At 40.5% G+C, this 18,987-nt stretch overlaps 1 protein-coding gene across 14 annotated transcripts in view; it reads left to right on the plus strand.

Annotated features, from left to right (window-relative positions):
- LOC137374607 (fibronectin type III domain-containing protein 1-like) overlaps positions 1-18,987 on the plus strand; it is a 323,625-nt gene that overhangs the window by 224,334 nt on the left and 80,304 nt on the right. For 11 of the 14 annotated variants that reach the window (XM_068040959.1, XM_068040964.1, XM_068040968.1 and 8 more), the window contains 6 exons: positions 1,277-1,420; positions 2,143-2,283; positions 3,006-3,146; positions 4,975-5,055; positions 7,058-7,147; positions 15,108-15,197. In XM_068040959.1, the coding sequence (XP_067897060.1) occupies positions 1,277-1,420; positions 2,143-2,283; positions 3,006-3,146; positions 4,975-5,055; positions 7,058-7,147; positions 15,108-15,197 (687 nt within the window). The remainder of the gene's footprint in view (positions 1-1,276; positions 1,421-2,142; positions 2,284-3,005; positions 3,147-4,974; positions 5,056-7,057; positions 7,148-15,107; positions 15,198-18,987) is intronic. The other 3 variants (XM_068040961.1, XM_068040965.1, XM_068040966.1) reach the window with 3 other exon arrangements.

Here is an 18,987-nt window from a genome sequence, read left to right on the forward strand (position 1 = left end):
GGAATGATCTCTTTAGCTTTTACATTATTTATAAACCCATATGATTTATTAACTGCCTTATCAACTGGCCCAGCCACCAATGTTTGTTGTGCGTGCTCGGCTTGTTGCACTGTGTGGTCCCTTTAAGATTGACACACGGCTGTGTATATGCACATTTTAAAGGGAACGTTGCTTGTGTGCGGCTTGTTTGTTCCCTGCACAGCACATTCCTGACTGTTGCACAAGCTTGCACACTTAGAGGAAACATGCCAGCCACCTTTAAGTAACTTTGTATATGGACACTGAGGTCTCTGTGCTAATTTACACATTTCAAAATTGTGCCATTGACAGTATACTGAATTTCCAAATCAGTCCATCCAAATTGCATCACTTCACATTTCTCGACATTGAACACCACCTGCAATGCTTTTTCCCATTTCATCATCCTGTTTACGTTATCTTGGCACCTATAACTGTCATCATGATCTTCTAGTTTGCCAAGTTTTGTATCACCAGCAGACTTTATAAACCGCACACTACGTCCAAGTCTAGATTGTTTATAAAAATTGAAAAGACTGACAGATCCAAAACTGACACTTGGGAAATACCGCTGCAAACCAGTTTGAAAAATATCCATCCACCACCACCACCGTCTGCTGCATAAAACTGAGTTAATTTTCTGTCCATGCTGCCATTTTCCCCTTCCACTTCTTAACAGGCTTCCTGTTTGGCAATTTATCAAATGCCTTCTGAAAGCTGATACATAAACTGCACCTACCTTGATCAAACTTCTCTGTTATCAGAGAATTCAATTAGATTAGTCAGATACAGTTTACCTTTAACAAGCCATGCTGGTTCCCCTTGATTCACCCATGCCTTCCAAATGAAAGTATAGTTTGTCCTTGATAATGGTTTCCAGTAACATGCCCGCCATCGATGTTCGACCAACAGGCCTGTAGTTTCCTGGTTTATCCCTCTCCTCTTTCTTGAATAGTGGTATTACATTCGTAACTATCCAGTCCTCCAGCATCCAGTGAGGATTGAAAGATTGTGACCAATGCCACTATTTTCAGCAACTTTGAATGTATTATATAAAGTTTAGTATTGTATGAAATGTATTCTTGGGTGCACAATGTGTGGTTTCTCTGGAATCCATTTAAGTTATAATAAAACCAAATGTGCAACAGTGCTACATTGTAATGATGTCCAGTGCATCACATGTATTCATCAATACAGCTTGGGTGTTATTGTCAGGAGAGATTAAGAATTTTGTACCTGGCTTCCTTCTTATTCCCAGCAGAACATGAGGTGACAATCTCTGACACTCCTAATGTGTTCAGTTTAATCTCAGAATATCAACTGCCAGTCACTGACACCCACAATGTGTTCAATACAATCCCAGAATCTGAACCTGCTAACATTGGAGAGAAAGAAGTTACAGGTACTTCCAACAATAATTATGCCTTGGGTGTGCACTCAGGAATGGAGTAAATAATTATAAGTGCATGATGAGGTTTGTGCTAAAGCAAGAGAAAGTTTGGACACATGCTCTAGATGCTATGCCACACTTCTATATGAAATGATTGTTCAGTTTACTTATGTGTAAGCCATATTTGATAGTAAATACACCTTCCTGCATGCAACTCATTCACTGTCGTGGCACAAATTATATGAAATGAGCAAACCACTGCACAGCTCTTGGAATTTATGCCTTTTGCTTGCCTTTGTTAGATTATTTGATCAACATCCTTATTTCATGAAGTTTAGAGACTCTGCTTGGCTATAAAGTGTCTGCCAACATATCACGGCTATATTGTTATGAAGTTTATTGGACGATGATTAACTTTTACCTAGTGGAAACAATGTTGCTGCATGTAATGTCTCTTGTCATATCACTCATATGAATCTTTTTCAATAATATTGAATAAATCAATACATTATGTTATCTATAGTTTAATCTTGTATGAAAAGTATTAGTTGCAACACTCATGTCCACATTTGAATCCATTTAATGTTATTATAATGAAAGAATAAGATCAATGCTACAACAGTGCTACATTGTAATGATGTCCCACAATGTAAATGTATAGAGCAATACAATTCGGGTTTTATTTTCATGAGCAATTAAGAATTTTGTACCTGGCTTCCTCCTTATCCCTTCAGACCATCAGGTGCCAACCTCTGACACTCCTATTGGGTTCAGTTTAATCTCAGACTATGAGTCGCCCGTCTCCGATACCCTGAATATGTTCAGAACAATGCCAGAATCTGAACTGGCTAAGATAGGAGAGAAAGAAGTTGCAGGTACTTCCAACAATATCTGTGCCTTGGGTGTGAACTCAGAAATAGGGTAAATACTTATGTGCATATTGAGATTAGTGCTGAAGCGACAGAATGTTAGGGAACATGACGTCGATGCTATGCCACAGTTTTACAGTTAACTGAGTTTTCAGTTTACCTGTGTATTAAACATATTTGATAGGCAACATACTATCTTGCATGAAACCCATTCATTCTTGCACAAAGTATATGAAATGAACAATTCACTGCACATTTTATGGGATTTATGCATTTTGCTTTTCTCTGTTGGATTATTTGGTCCGCACGCTAATCATGTGAAGTTTAGAGGCTGCTTGGCTATAAAGTGTCTCTCAGCCTTTCATAGCTATATTGTTGTGAGGTTCATCGGATGATTAAAAAATACCTTTTATGTATTTCAAACAATGCTACTGCAAGGAGTGCCTGTCATATCGTTTTTGGACGAATTGATTTATATAAGATTGAATTCATTCATCACGTTATGCTACATACGGTTTAGAATTGTATGAAATGTATTTTTGGGTGCACAATGTGTGGTTATATTGGAATTCATTTAAGTTACAATAATGGAAGAATAAACCAAATATGCAACAGTGCTACATTGTAATGATATCAAGTAAATCCAATGTATTCATTAATACAATTCAGGTGTTATTGTCATGAGAGATTAAAAGTTTTGTGCCTGGCTTCCTTCTTATCCCTTGCAGAACATGAGGTGCTAATCTCTGACACTCCTAATGTGTTCAGAATAATCCCAGATCATGAGCAGCCTATCACTGACACCCCTAATGTGTTCAATACAACCCCAGAATCTGAACCTGCTAACATAGGAGAGAAAGCAGTTACAGGTACTTCCGACAATATTTATGCCTTGGGTGTGCACTCAGGAATGGAGTAAATAAGTGCATGGTGTGGTTTGTGCTAAAGCAAGAGAAAGTTTGGACACATGCTGTAGATGCTATGCCACACTTCTATATGAAATGACTATTCAGTTTACTTATGTGTAAACCATATTTGATAGTAAATACACCTTCTTGCATGCAATTCATTCAATGTCATGGCACAAATTATATGAAATGAGCAATCCACTGCACAGCTCTTGGAATTTATGCCTTTTGCTTGCCTTTGTTAGATTATTTGATCAACATCCTTATTTCATGAAGTTTAGAGACTGTGCTTGGCTATAAAGTGTCTGCCAACATATCACGGCTATACTGTTATGAAGTTTATTGGACGATGATTAACTTTTACCTAGTGGAAACAATGTTGCTGCATGTAATGTCTCTTGTCATATCACTCATATGAATCTTTTTGAATAATATTGAATAAGTCAATATATTGTTGTCTCTAGTTTAGTATTGAATGAAAAGTATTAGTTGCAACACTCATGTCCACCTTTGAATCCATTTAATGTTATTATAATGAAAGAATAAGATCAATGCTACAACAGTGCTACATTGTAATGATGTCCCACAATGTAAATGTATCGAGCAATACAACTCAGCTTTTATTTTCATGAGCGATTAAGAATTTTGTACCTGGCTTCCTCCTTATCCCCTCAGACCATCAGGTGCCAACCTCTGACACTCCTAATGGGTTCAGTTTAATCTCAGACTATGAGTTTCCCGTCTCCGATATCCTGAATATGTTCAGAACAATGCCAGAATCTGAACTGGCTAAGATAGGAGAGAAAGAAGTTGCAGGTACTTCCAACAATATCTGTGCCTTGGGTGTGAACTCAGGGAAAAAAGGGCAAATACTTATGTACATATTGAGATTAGTGCTGACGTGACAGAATTTTAGGGAACATGACGTCGATGCTATGCCACAGTTACAGTGTTCAGATTATCTGTGTATTAAACATATTTGATAGGCAACACACTATCTTGCATGGAACCCATTCATTCTTGTTGCACAAAGTATATGAAATGCACAATTCATTGCACATTTTATGGGATTTATGCATTTTGCTTTTCTCTATTGGATTATTTGGTCAGCACGCTAATCATGTGAAGTTTTAGGGGCTGCTTGGCTGTAAAGTGTCTCTCAGCCATTCATTGCTATATTGTTGTGAGGTTCATTGAATGTAGTTCAAACATTGCTACTGCATGGAGTGTCTGTTGTCATATCATTCGTGGATGAATTGATTTGAATAATATTGAATTAATTCATCAACACATTATGCCACGTATTGTTTAGTATTGTATGAAATGTATTTTTGGGTGCACAATGTGTGGTTACATTGGAATCCATTGTCTGTCGTTATAATGAAATAATATGACCAATTCTACAACAGTACTACATTGATGACCAATAATATAAATGTTTTGTTTCTGTTATTATGCCAACAAACCATATCTCTGCCATTGTTTGATAATAGCCCTCATTTAAAAATTGAAATAAAAAATCACTGATCTTTTCTAGTGACTAACCTGTACTGCACTTGCTTGCACAACCTTCCACTTATTCCAAAATCTACATTACTTGGTTTTATCTCATCTTTTTCATTGCCTAGAATGCAATTGTATCCATGCCCTGACATAATGGAAGTGTTATACTAGGAGCATTATTCTCTTGGGTTAGCCGGTAACATTTATAATTAACATTTACAGAAACACTAGTGCTTTTGAAAAAAGCCACAGAAATTTCATTTGGTTCATTTGTTATCTATTACAGGCAAAGAGCTCTCAACATCTGACACTGCAGTTATGTCTAATCCAACCCCTATGTATGACACAAGAGAGAAAAAATTAACAGGTATTCCCAGAACTACCTGTGGCATGGCTGTAAATAATATCATATGACTGTGCAGATTATTTCACAAACATCTATGGCTTACATTATTCATCATTTTGCATGTTTTTTTTCTATTTGTCGTCAGTCTGACACTATTTTAATTTATTTTCTTTATGGAATTACCTCTACTGTTTGTTCAGCATTTGTTTCTGTACTGTCTGTCCATATTAAGCTAAACTGATGACTGCTACAGCAGAGTATGTCACACAAAGCTGGCATGCATGAGATAGTGGGGAGTCGTTAACATTTGCCCTTAAGAACAGAAAGTGTATGGAGTATGAAAGGCCAAATTGACTCAATCAGCTTCTTTGAAAACTGGTGCAAGTAATCAGCTGAAATACCCAGCCAGATTTGGAAGTATTGAAATGTGCATTGTACTAAGAATATCACCTAGGATTTCTCAATTTCAAGATATCAGCTAAAATGACATCAACTGGTGATATAAATTAAAAGCATTTCGTACGAGTGATATGCCACATTCTTTCAGTTTCATTTAGTGAGCTAGTGTTTTGCATTGGAATGAAGTGTATTGGTTAGTCAATATGCTATTAGGGAAATTTCAACCTTATCTGCATGACGGAAATCATCTATTCCAACCTGCTGTTATGAGCAGGCATAAGGCCACCCATCTGAAGCTGGTAGGTCCTTCTTTAAAGAGACTGATTGGAGTTTAGTTGGTGGCCTGAGCAGGGAAGCCATTGGGACTTTTCTGCCAGGTGGAACTAGCTTAAAGAGAAGCCAGGATAAAAGGGTCCGAACTCTTATAGCATTTAACTATTTTTAGTTATTTTCTGGTGCCAGGAGGAGCTGAATTACTCTCCAAGCACTACAAGAAAAGTTGAAGTCTCCTCTGTCCAGGTCTCCCTCCTGAAACCCCATCCCCATGATTTACCCAAATGCTAATGATCATTCCTTCAGTATCAGCATTCTGCTGCCTGAAATTATGTCTCTTCTCACAAGTCTTGGGCAGGCACGGGGCAAGAAGGCATTCAGCGGCTTGGGAATGAAATTTGCCTGGCTTCACTCTGCTAAGGACAGGAATTTGAGGAGGTGGTTGGCAATCATCTCAGCCACTGCCCGCCCAATTCCCACTTTGTGTTAAAATGTCTTGCATAGAATCTTGTCGCTGTGTGATATTTATTTGATGCGTATCTCAGGGGTATTAAGGACAGTGCTTGTCTGAATTATGTTGGATGCCCAAAAATTGTGTATTTTGTGGAGTCCTGTAAAATGTTTTGTCTGGTGAATATTCCTGTTTTTCATTGAGCTTACATATTGTTTATCTTCTTATCATGGCTTTGCTTGTGTGCAGTTTATTGGATGGTCAGTAAGCCTTGCATGATTCATTGCACTTTCTTTGCATACATTATATTGCCTGGTCAATATGTTTTGTTGGACATTGTTGTCTCGTATCAAGTTATTAGTTACATTTATTTGAAGCACATTGACCTAATTTTAAAAAAATTTATTCATTTGTGGGGTATGCGTGTCGCTGGCTAGGCCAGCATTTATTGCCCAGCCTGAATTGCCCTTGAACTGAATGGCTTGCCAGGCCATTTCAGAGGGCATTTTAAGAGTCAATCACATTGCTGTGGGTCTTGAGTCACATGTAGGCCAGACCAGGTAAGGATGGCAGATTTCCTTCCTTAAAGGACATTAGCAAACCAGGTGGATTTTTACAACAATCAGCAATGGTTTCATCGTTACCATTAGACTGGCTTTTTAATTCCAGATTTATCAATTGAATTCAAATTTCACCACCTGCTGTGGTGGGATTCGAACCCATGCTCCCCCAGAGCATTAGCCTGGGCTCTGGATTGCTAATCTAGCGACAGGTGCAACAGCCTCCCCAATATAAATGTAAATGTCTCTGAAGATATAGAGAAGGCAGGTTATTGACACGAGTGTTGTTTTGGTGAAAGACGCAAAGTTTTGGATCTGGTTTCTTTGTTGTCCCTTACAGACCATAAGCTGCCAACCTCTGACACTTCACGTGTGTTCATTCCAATCTCTGTATCTGAGCTTGATCACACGGAGGACAAGGAATTCACAGGTACTTGTGCTAAACTATGTGTAATATTATGCAGAAACAATTTATGTCATAGTATCTTGTGTAACAGATTTATTTTTCATTTGTTATTTTAAGGAATTACAGTTTAATGTTACTGCAATATCCTCAATGTGTGTGCTCATTTTGAAGATTGACAAAATACAGCATTTCACTTAAAATGGACAAAAGCTGATGCAGTGATGTTGTTTGGCTTTGTGAATATTTAGCATGGAGGATCTTGATAGATCAGTGATCATCTTTTATATCATCTATTTTGAGACTCTGCAAATATTTGTGCATTTTTAATACACGGCTGAAGTGATACCAAAGTGTGACATAACCATTGAACTCCTGTGTCATAAATATTACACTACTGTTATGAACAAGGTGGGAGGAGTGCACTGTTTATTCTTGTTCCACTTCTCCACGGGTCACAACATATATTTAAATTTACTTACCGATATGGTCATTCATATAGTCTATTTTTCCCAGAATAAAACACACCAACCAGGTTTCTTTAATAAACAACAAAATTATCAGTTTATTAGAAAACAAGTCTTAACCAGTAACGAAGTAAAGCATAAACACACAGATTGAAATATTAACCTTTTTACCTTAGCCCCTCAAACTCACACACACACGCACACGTACATCGGTTAACCATAAAAATAAAAGGGATTGTTGTTTAGAGTTCTGTTACAAAAAACAGACAAAAAAAACTACTTAGGTTGAATACTTGCTCATTCTTGAAGAAAAAACATAAGATATTTCTGTAAATAGAGACATTTTGTCAAAGCTTTTCGTCTTGCACTCATCAGGACAATCTGAAAGAATACCAATGTAAGGGAAAGCAACAAATTTATACTGTATGAGAAGAAAGTGCTGATTGGTTGGCAAGTGAAATCTGATTGGTAAAGGCATCGCCATGGAGAATGCACCAGTTTATGGTGACTGCCAAGCTTTGTTTGAAATTTAAACCAGGCAGCTTGACTCTGATTGGTCAAGGTATTGCCCTGAGGATGAACCAGTGAACGGCTGTCACTTAATTTCTTTAGCTGAAACAGGCGCAATGTGTGTACATGTTCTTTCAGTCTGCAAATAACAGTGCCCTGTAAATTAATATATGTAGCTTCCAGGAAATGCGCCGCACTGCGAGCCCGACTGACAATCCTAAATTGGTTGTCAGCGTAATTCTTAGCACAGTGAGGATTATTTAGTAAATGTTGTCCAATCAGGGAATCACATCTAATGTTGGACAATGTGTTTTGAGTTTTGCAAGCACGGGCTGGTTGGGTACTGCCAGTACCTTGCCCGTTGTGAACAGTGGAAGGGACATGTTGTTTGCTACAATCCGCCAGTCTTTGGGATTTACAGCCTCTATACCTTAATGCTGAAATAGGGTGAATCAAAGACATCCTGCATGACAATGGCTACCCTGATCAGATCATTTCTTGCTGTACATCGCACAAACTTATGAACGGGCCTAAGGCCATCATTTCCAGTCCTGAAAAGTGTCCAGTCTACCTCAAATTACCCTGGAAGGATAATGTATCCCAAAAATTTAAGCAACAGGTGAAGCTAGCTGTTTCACGCTGCTACGATACAGTAGCAACATGTGCGGTGTTTGCCACTAACAGGATGTTGCCATCAAGCCAAAAATACATTCTGCCTATCAGACAAATGAGTAATGTGATATATGAATTTCAATGCCAGTGTGATGCTAGGTATATAGGCCGTATGTCCCAAAGACCGGCGGATCGTTAACTGTTAGTCACCATAAACTGGAGCATTCTCCATGGCAATGCCTCTACCAATTAGAGTCCACTTGCCAACCAATCAGCACTCTCTTCTCATAAAGTATAAATATGTTGTTTTCCCTTACATTGGTATTCTTACGAATTGTTCTGTTGAGTGCAAGACAAAAAGCTTTGACAAAATGTCTCTATATTTCAGCAATACTCAAATTCTGTACTAACAAATGACGAGATGAGATATGTTGTGTTCCAAAACAGACATACAGTCTAGCCACCGAGTACACATAGATGGGTCACTGGGATCTTTTAGAACCGTTCTTTTCAGGCGGTGTTGAGAATTTAGCAGACTTTTCTTCAAAGACAGGAGATGTGATGAGTTGACATAGTCGACTACTCAGGGTCTTTTAGAGAGGTGCAGGATAGCTGAGCTTCTCTTCTCTCCTTGGACGTTCACTCCCTTTTTATACAGTTCAAGCCTAACTCAAAAACAATTCAAAAGCGAAACTGACAACAGGAGGTCAACCTTTTGACCGCCATCAATCTTGACCTGTCACTTCTTTGTAAACAGCTTCTTCAGGTGTGCAAAGTGCTCTGTTGTTTATTGAGCTGGAAGTCAAGTGGTTTCCCAGAAAGGGTCATTTTCCTGAGAAGACCTCTCAGTGCCCCTTTTAAAAAAACATTTCAAGGGACTGTTTTTCAAAGTCAAGTGGCTTTTACATGATGCCCTTTGAAAACCCCAAAGTTTAACATTTCTTCAATCTTTCAAAAATGAATCCTCAAAATATATTTAACAAAACACAGAGGCACTTTTGTACACTTAAATAACTTCTGGTTTACTTTTGTGAAAAATGTATTTGGTAGCCAATACACTGTATCCTACATAAAGTCTTTTGATTGATGTTCTGAAAAATATATTAGTTGAGCAACATTGTGCATCTCCTGAATTGTAAAGGCTGTGCTTTTCTGAATTACTTGAGACTGCCAATAAAGTGTGTATCTGTTATGACCTTTAGTGAGACCGTTAACATTAAAAAAAGATATGAACTCCCCAGACCAATTTAAAGAATTACACAACAAGATTTCACATTTTAAGACTTTTATTATAACCACTAAACTAAAAGAAAACCCGTTAACTGAATAGTACTTTGTAAGTAGCTCATACTCCAAATTGTATTGGGCTGAATTTTACCAGCCCTTTGGGTCGTGGCGGGGAGACATGTAAAATGCTAGCAGGAGTGGCCCGCCATGATCCACGATGCCGAGAAGGCCCCACCGGATATTAACGGCGGCTGCAAGTCCTCGGCGCTTGTCGGCAGGACCTTCATTAAAATATTTAAATGAGCATAATAAAATTCAAATGAACTTACCTGCCGATGGCAGCCGTCCCACTCCGTTGGAGCTCCAAGGCAAGACACTGATGGGGAGGGGGGAGGAATAAAATTATCAGGGCGGGATGGGTGGGGGAGCAGGGAAAACACTTTTTATTGGCTGTGGGGGTGGTGGGAAAGGGTTGAAGGGCAAATGTGAGAAGGTTGGGGGGGAAGTTCAGGTCGGGAATAAAATACGTTTTCTGAATATAGGGCAATGAAAAGACAATTGGGGGGGGAGGGTTGGGAAAAGGCCTCCATCTAATTATTTATTAAAAGCAAATGAAATCTAATATCCCTTTCAAAATGTAAATTTTTGTTAAGGGCTTGAAGCCCTTTAAAAATGGTGCTGGTGCCTGCACGGTGGTGCCAGATGCCTTTGCTGGGGATGTGGCGGCCGCCCCCTCTATGTCATCGGGGGCGACCAGTCCGCCACCTCCATTTAAATCAGCCCCATGCGAAACATCATGGAGGTTCTGTGGCAGCACCTCCGTGTCGGTTGCAATGAGTTGGATCTCCCAGACCTTTCTCAAAGTCAATGTCCTCTTTGCTCACTTCTTCGATCTCTTTCGACCTGGACTTTGTGAATAAGGTGATTCCTGGTGATCCTGTTGATCTTTTACTTCTCCGAAAACCTCAACTTTCCAAACAGGTTCAAGTCTTCGCAGCCTTTTGCTGTATCAGTCTTCTAAGAGCAGGTGTTTCCTCTTTCTCTCCGCTCAGAGGCTGCCACTGCTGGTCATCTTTACAGCCTGCTCCCTTCTGAAAATCTGTTGAATTTATCCAGAATCAAAAGTCAATAGCAATTGTCTTTTCCAATATGCAAAGTCCTCAAGTTTGGCTACAGCAGAACCACCCAGGCTTTCCATTATTTCCAGGTGTTAGCAATGACAGTTCACATTTACATTCTCAGATGTTTACGATCTGAAAGTCTGAGAGTAGAAAAGGCCCCAATGGTGAATTGTGAACAGATCACCTTTGATTGAGGCCCAACAGGCAGACCCTGACTTATAATGTTTGTCACAAATGGCATGGGCTGAGGCAAGGGAGGCAGTGCCATAGTGGTAATGTCAGTAGATTAGTGATCCAGAGCCCAGGCTAATGCTCTGGGAACATGGGTTCGAATCCCACTATGGCAGATGGTGAAATTTGAATTCAATTAATAAAATAATCTGGAATTATAAAATAGTCTAATGGTAGCCATTAAGCCATTGTCAATTGTTGTAAAAACCCATCTGGTTCACTAATGTCCTTTAGGTCCTTACCTGGTCTGGCCTACATGTGACTCCAGACCCACAGCAATGTGGTTGACTCTTAAAATGCCCTCAGTTCAAGGGCATTTCGGGATGGACAATAAATGCTGGCCTTGCCAGTGACGTCCACATCCCACAAATGTTAGCTATGCTGCCTATTGGAGGATCCTTTTCAGGACAGGCTTTTGGTAAACCCGCCACATCAGTCAGCCTTTTAACTTGCTGCATTTTGATTATTACAAAAATAACACATTGGTCCTTTTGACTTAACCCTAGTCTCCTGACTATCTTTTTTTTTAACCAATCTGAGGGTTGCCTCTCCTTTCTCCCACTCATACTGAATATCTTTTCATTATCAACCCTCCTATCTTTCCAACTTCTCTGATGTGAAGTCACTTGACTTCTGGCTCCATCTTAAACTACAGTAAAAAAATCAGTTTTTAAAATATAATCATGCTACAAAGTCCAGCATTCCTAACAGTACCACATGGTATTTAGATACTGTGCTTCTATACATGTATTACCTGGCAAATATTATTTGCATCACAATGCATAAACATTGTTGTTGCATCCGGTGTTTGTCACCTTATCGTGGCTATGCTTGCATGAAGTATGTTGGATAGCTGATGTGCTCTGCCTTTCAGGAAGTTTGGTGGATTTTGTTTTGATAGTATGTATTGCCTAGATAATAAATTATAGCGGTGAAGTCGTAGTTCCAGTGCTGAAGTGACGGTTTTCAATGATCTTTCCACTTACTAAATCATGTGGGGCCACCTTTGTAGGATTTCCTATGGTTGAAATCATTATATATGCACCATAAGCTTCCAGCCCAGATTAAGTCTGCCTGTGGGAGCTCCAGTCACCAGAGGTAGTTTGGAAATAGATATATCTGAGGCTCTTAAAGGCTGCAGCTAATATTTAAAGAGGCTAGTTTATTGTTGTTGAGCAGAAAAGTAGCTGGCCAACAAAGCCGAATACTTCTATCCTGTTTTGGACCTCTGGACACCCACTGCATAAGGGAAGCATAAAATCTGCATAGCAGGATGTATCAGAAAAATGGTTTTCCTTGATCTTTGCATGTTTTTTTCTGGCAATATGGAGCAGACAGAAAATGGGCTGCGGGTCCATTACAACAGAAGTGATGATGCAGTCCCACTTTACTCCATCAGTAATACATTTACCTAATGTCATAAGTCAAATTTTCCATCATGTTTGCCCTAGCAAAGCTGAGTGCTAGGAATAGCATTACATCACAGGTGTCTAGCAATGCTAGACTAAGTGGAACATTTAGAGCAATTTGGCAATCATATTCACCAGGTGGCGAGCTCCCAAGCACAGGAATCTCACTAGGAGAGAAGCAAATCTACATAAGCTGACTTCTGTACCTATGCTATGGCCAACGGTGAGTCAATTGGATGAATGCTAAGCCTGCCTGCCCACCACACTTCTACAGTGAATCGGGCTGGGGAGGAAAGTCCTATCCACTAATTATGGCTCCCCAAATACTGCCATGTGTAAGTCAGGTGGTGTGCCACTGAAATTAAACTCAGTGGGTTTTCAGGTTTGGGTGCTTTTCATGTTATCGTCAAGGTATTGCCCTGAGGAATGAACCAGCGAATGGCTGTCACTTATTTTATTTAATTGAAACAGGCGCAATATGTGTACAGGCTCTTTCTGTCTGCAAAGAACAGTGCCCTGTGTATTTATATAGGTAGCTTCCAGTACATGCAAATGCACCACACTGAGCCAACTCACCATCTTAAATTGGTTGTTGGCATAATTCTTATCACACTGAGGATTATTTAGCAAATGTTGTCCATTCGCGGAAGCACATCTAATGTTGGACACTGTGTTTTGAGTTTTGCAAGCATGGGCTGGTTGGGTACGGCCTGTACCTTGCCCGTTGGGAACAGCAGAAGGGACATGTTGTTTGATACGATCTGCCATTCTTTGGGACTAATATATTAAACAAAATAAGTGACAGCCATTCTGGAAGCATGACAAGCAATGGCAACTCACGCGAATTATTATAATGAGGCACAAGGACCAACTTAGTACAGTTGCTGGGCCTCTTAGATTGGGCACACATTGGAATCACATCTGAAAATGGGCCACAATGAATTTAGCCCCCGTTTATTCCACATACTCATGTTTTTAAGGCTGCCTGTCCAGTTTAAAGTAAGTTGATGAGTATTAGAGCATAGCATTTCACTTAGATGTAAATAGAAGGTCTTGCAAAATTTGTTGCTTGGCCTTATGAATATGTATAAGGGTGTTGCTACTAAATATCATCTGCAATAAACAACCAAACTAAGATTGAAGAAATTATATAAATATTCAATTTTAAGGCATAGCTAAAGTGATAGCAACCTGTGTTATAGTTGTGCACTTCTTGTTTCAGAAATACTGCTCAGCACTTAGTAACACTGCTGCATGTTTGAATAAAGTATATTCAGTCATCAGTACATTGGGCTGCATCTTAAGACTCCGCCACCGAAGTAGGCGGCGGGAATAAAAAAAATGCGGAGCCGCTGTGATTCCAAACGCAGCGGCTCATTTGCATAGTGGGGTGCCCACCCCCCCCATTTGCATAGTGGGGTGCCCACCCCCCCCATTTGCATAGTGGGGTGCCCACCCCCCCCCCACACTGGCATAGCAGGGGCAGGCGAGCTGTCGCCAGCAACGGCGTCCAGCGCCAATTTCCAAGGGTTTACAGCCCTCAATGGAGACATAAAATTTAATGGGCCATGTAATGGAAAGTATTGTAAAAATGATTGAGAGGACCTTTCCCAACCCCTCAATGGCATATCACGACATTCTTGGCCATCTCCCCACTGGAATTCCGATATTGTAACTTTGACCTTCACCCACCCCCCCACCCCCCCCCCCCCCCCCCCAACCCCCCACCAAAGTTTGGCACCTTGATCCTTTATCCTTTCCCGTCACCACTCCCCTGACCAATCCCAGCCCTTCTAACCCTGCCATCCCCCTCCCGCGCAGAGAAAAAAACCTCCCCGCCCCAACCCCCATCACAGGTGTCTCACCATGTTTCCCCGACTGGGGATTCAGAGGTGCGGCATTGTCAGCAGCAAGAATAAAGATGGCAATGTGATGGCAGAATCGCTGTGGGATGAATGGTCAGTAGGCATTTGCATATTTTAATGCAGGTCCTGTCGCCGAGCGGTGGGGGCAGCCGCAACGAGGCCTCGCCGCTGCCGAGATCAGTACAGAGCCTGCTGCCGTCGGGGTCAGTGGCGGGCCTCCGCCGTACCGATCTTCATTGCCCCCTTGCCACTGTTCCCGACGGCGGAGGGGCTTTAAAATCCACCCAATGTGTCTTGCATGGAATCTTTCAGCTATATGAAATTTCAACAGTAGCCATTATATCATACATCTCATAGCTTTTGAGGGCTTTGCTTGTCTGAATTATGTTATCTGGCCAATAGACTATGTACCTCTTGGATTTTAGAGATTGTGCTTATCTAAGTGTATTATGTGGTGTATATACAGAGAAGGCAAATTATTGCTCCTGGTGTAATTTTGGTGAAAAACACATGTTTGTATTTGGTTTCTTTGTTGTCCCTTACAGACCATAAGCTGACAAATTCTGACACTTCATATGTATTCAATACAACCCTTATATCCGAACATGCTAACATAGAAGACAAAGAATTCACAGGTATTTGCATTAGCCAGTGCTGTAGGTGCCAATGCTGTCATTTAACATTATATATAATGTATTAATATATATGGTGCATTATATTTATTCTATATTTAAGCAACTGTTTTAACTTTAGTGCTTCCTATCAATTTTGTAGGAAGCTGATTTCTGCAAGAGTACAGCACTTAGACAGGGTCCGGATTTTACAGCATTGGGGGTCGTGGCTGGGGTTGGGGGGGTTGGTGGTGATCGGGGCTGGAAAATGCCTCCGGCAGAGGCCTGTCGTTGGCAACGGGAGCAAAATCTGCATATTTAAAAAAACGCAAATAAATGAATTAATTACTTAAACACTCCCACCATTCATCCCGCTCCGATTTTGGTGCCGGTAGCCGGCACTCCTGCACCTTCAGATCTCCGTCCAATGCGGGACACTGGTGGCGAGGGGGGAGAGGTAAGTATTTCAGTGCAGGGAGGGTGGGAGCAGGTCAGACTAATCTGATTGGTGTAGGGGATGGTGGGACGGGGCGAACTTAAAAGTTTATGAACTTTGGGGGATTGGGAAGGTCAGATACGCAAGGTAAGTATTTTGGTGGGGGAGAGGCCAAGGAATGAATTGTATGGTTCTTGGAGGGGCGGGAGAGACACTAGAAACATATTTTTTTTCAATAAATTTTAAATGGCTATCTCTTTAAATATTTAAACTAAATGGAAGGGCTCGAAGCCCTTTAAAAATGGTGTCGACGCCTGTGCAGTGGCACCTGCTGCCATTGCCAGGGACGGAGCGCCCTCTCCCTCCACGTCATTGGGAGTGGTGGGAGGGTGGGGATGGTCCACCACGACCATTTAAATGAGTTGCCGCGTTTAGTATCGCGGCAGCTCCGCAAAGTACGGCCTGCACATGCGTGCGGGGCAGCGGCAATGTAAAATCCAGCCCAGGATGTGACACACAAAGATATTACTTGCTTTTGTAGATGTTTGCTACAGATAATGCTATCAGATTATCAACAATTGTCAACCAAACTCAGATTGATGTTATGACCGAGGCGGGAGGAGTGCACTGTTTGTTCTAATCCCACGTCTCCACAGGTCACAGCATATATTTAAATTTTCCCACTTACCAATAGGGTCAATCATATACTTTATTTTTCCTGGAATAAAGCACACCAACCAGATTTCTTTAATAACAATTAAATTATTAGTTTGTCGTTTAGTAGTATAGAACTTGAATTTTGCTGAAAATGGAGACATGTTGTCAAAGCTTTTCATCTTGCACTCATCAGGACAGTCGCAAGAATAACCAATGTAAGGGAAAACAACAACTTGTACTGCATGAGAGGAGAGTGCGGATTGGTTGGCAAGTGAACTCTGATTGGATGAGGTGTTGCCATGGATAATGCACCAGTTCACGGTGACTGACAGTTAAATGCCAAGCTTTGTTTGAAATTTAAACCAGGCAGCTTGATTCTGATTGGTCAAGGCATTGCCCTGAGGATTGAACCAGCGAATAGCTGTCACTTATTTTGTTCAGCTGAATCAGGCACAATGTTTGTACATATTCTATCTGTCTGCAAAGAACAGGACCCTTTGTATTAATATATGTAGCTTCCAGTACACGCAAATGTGCCACACTGCAAGCCCTACTGACAATCTTAAATTGGTTGTCAGCATAATTCTTAGCACACTGTCGATTATTTAGCAAATGTTGTCCAATCACAGAACCACATCTAATGTTGAACACTGTGTTTTGAGTTTTGGAAGCATGGGCTGGTTGGGTACGGCCCGTACTTGCCCGTTGCAAACAGCAGAAGGGACATATTGTTTGATATGACCCGCCAGTCTTTGGGACATACGGCCTATATACCTAGCATCACGCTGGCATTGAAATTCATATATTGCATTACTCATTTGTGTGATAGACAGGACGTCTTTTTGTCTTGATGGCAGCATCCTGTTAGTGGCGAACACCACATGTGTTGCTACTGCATAGTAGCAGTGTGAAACAGCTAGCTTTACCTGTTGCTCGACACCTCATCCAATCAGAGTTCACTTGCCAACCAATTGGCACTCTCCTCTCATGCAGTATAAGTTGTTGTTTTCCCTTACATTGGTTATTCTTGCGATTGTCCTGATGCGTGCAAGACGAAAAGTTTTGACAACATGTCGCTATTTTCAGCAATTATCAGTTTATTATAAAACCAGTCTTAATCAATAATGAAGTAAAATATATACACACAAATTGAAATATTAATGCCCCTTATTTATTTTAGCCATACACACATACTCCAGTTAACTGGAAAAATTAAAAGCGATTTTTGTTTATAGCGCTGTTACAAAGGAAACATAAAAAACACTTAGGCAGAATACTTGTCCTTGGTTTTGGTTTGGCATCCCACATGTGTATAGATGACTATCACTGGGATCTTCCTAGAACAGTTCTTTCCAGGTGATGCTGAAGATCAGTTTGGTTAGGCTTTCCAAGAAATGCAGCTACAGAGGCTTCAGATAGATCTTACAGCAGAAATGTGGCAACAAGGTTTCAGTTCCCACACATTCGATATGCAGGGTTTCTTCAAATGCAGTTGGAAATAGGAAACTGACACACTGGAAATGCAGGATTTCTTTTCAAGAGAGAAAGAGATTCTTTTGGCAGGCAAAAACCGACTGTCATTTGTAACAGTTCAAATTGAAACTGAAAACAGTTCAGAAGTCAAGTCTCCTGACTTCTATAATTCTTGACTTGTCATTTCTTTGTAAGTATCTCCCCAAGTCAAAAAACAATCCACAGACAGGATTCCAGTAAACCTTGTTTACAAGCCAAATCCAGGAACCTTCTGGTGACTTCTTTTAAAAAAAGAACAAAGTTCACCATCTCTTCATGATTCCAGATGAATCAATGTCCATAATTCAACTAGAAGTCCTTAAAACATATTTTATCAAAAAAGTACTCTCGTAACACTGAAGAAAGTATTTACATTTGCAACTTTAAGGCATAGCTTAAGAAATACCTGCCATATATGTGCACCTTCTGTCTGGTAAATATTATACCACAGTTAGTAAACTCTGGTTTACGTTTGTGCAAATTGACTGCCTTGGACATTCCAGGGTTCCTGATGTGGCGACATAAGAATGATGGTATAGGACCTTTGCCTGCCAAAATTGGAGGAGGCTATCCTGTCAGAAACCAGGATCAGCTAATTTAAGACATGCTCGTGGGAAAAAGCAAGAGTCCTGCCAGCAGAGGATCAGTAAGGCTCAGGGAAAAGCAGATCAAGGGCGCAATTATTTATTTAGAGGATGTTTGCAGTTAAAGGACTGTTCAATTGAAGAGGAACTTAAATGTTTGATGCAAAAGAAAAGGCAAAGCAACTTATTGGTGGATGTCGAAGTGCCAGGGAGGGATGCAGTAGTTGGAATATCAAGAAAGAACACATCATAGCACAGGCAATGTGAAAGCACATAGCTGTTTTTGTGAGTGAGATCTTAATTGACTGGGTTGGATTTGTCCTGCTTTTTGTGAACAGGACATACCTTGGCAATTTTTCACATTGTCAGGTAGATGCCAGTGTTGTAGCTGTACTGGAACAACTTGGCTAGGGGTGCGGCAAGTTCTGCAGCACTAGCGTTCATTACTACTATGTTAGAAAAGATTAGACTATTTTCAATTGGATAACTGGGAAGATAACTAAATCAGAAAGAAGCAAATAGATGTTCCCAGCATAATAGTCAAGCAATACCTTTGAGCTATCACATGGCACCATTTTCCTTGTTCGTTAGCACCACTCGTTAAATCACACGTTCTGTAATAATA

The sequence above is a fragment of the Heterodontus francisci genome, chromosome 10 (genome assembly GCF_036365525.1).
Source record: "Heterodontus francisci isolate sHetFra1 chromosome 10, sHetFra1.hap1, whole genome shotgun sequence".
Classification (NCBI taxonomy): domain Eukaryota; kingdom Metazoa; phylum Chordata; class Chondrichthyes; order Heterodontiformes; family Heterodontidae; genus Heterodontus; species Heterodontus francisci.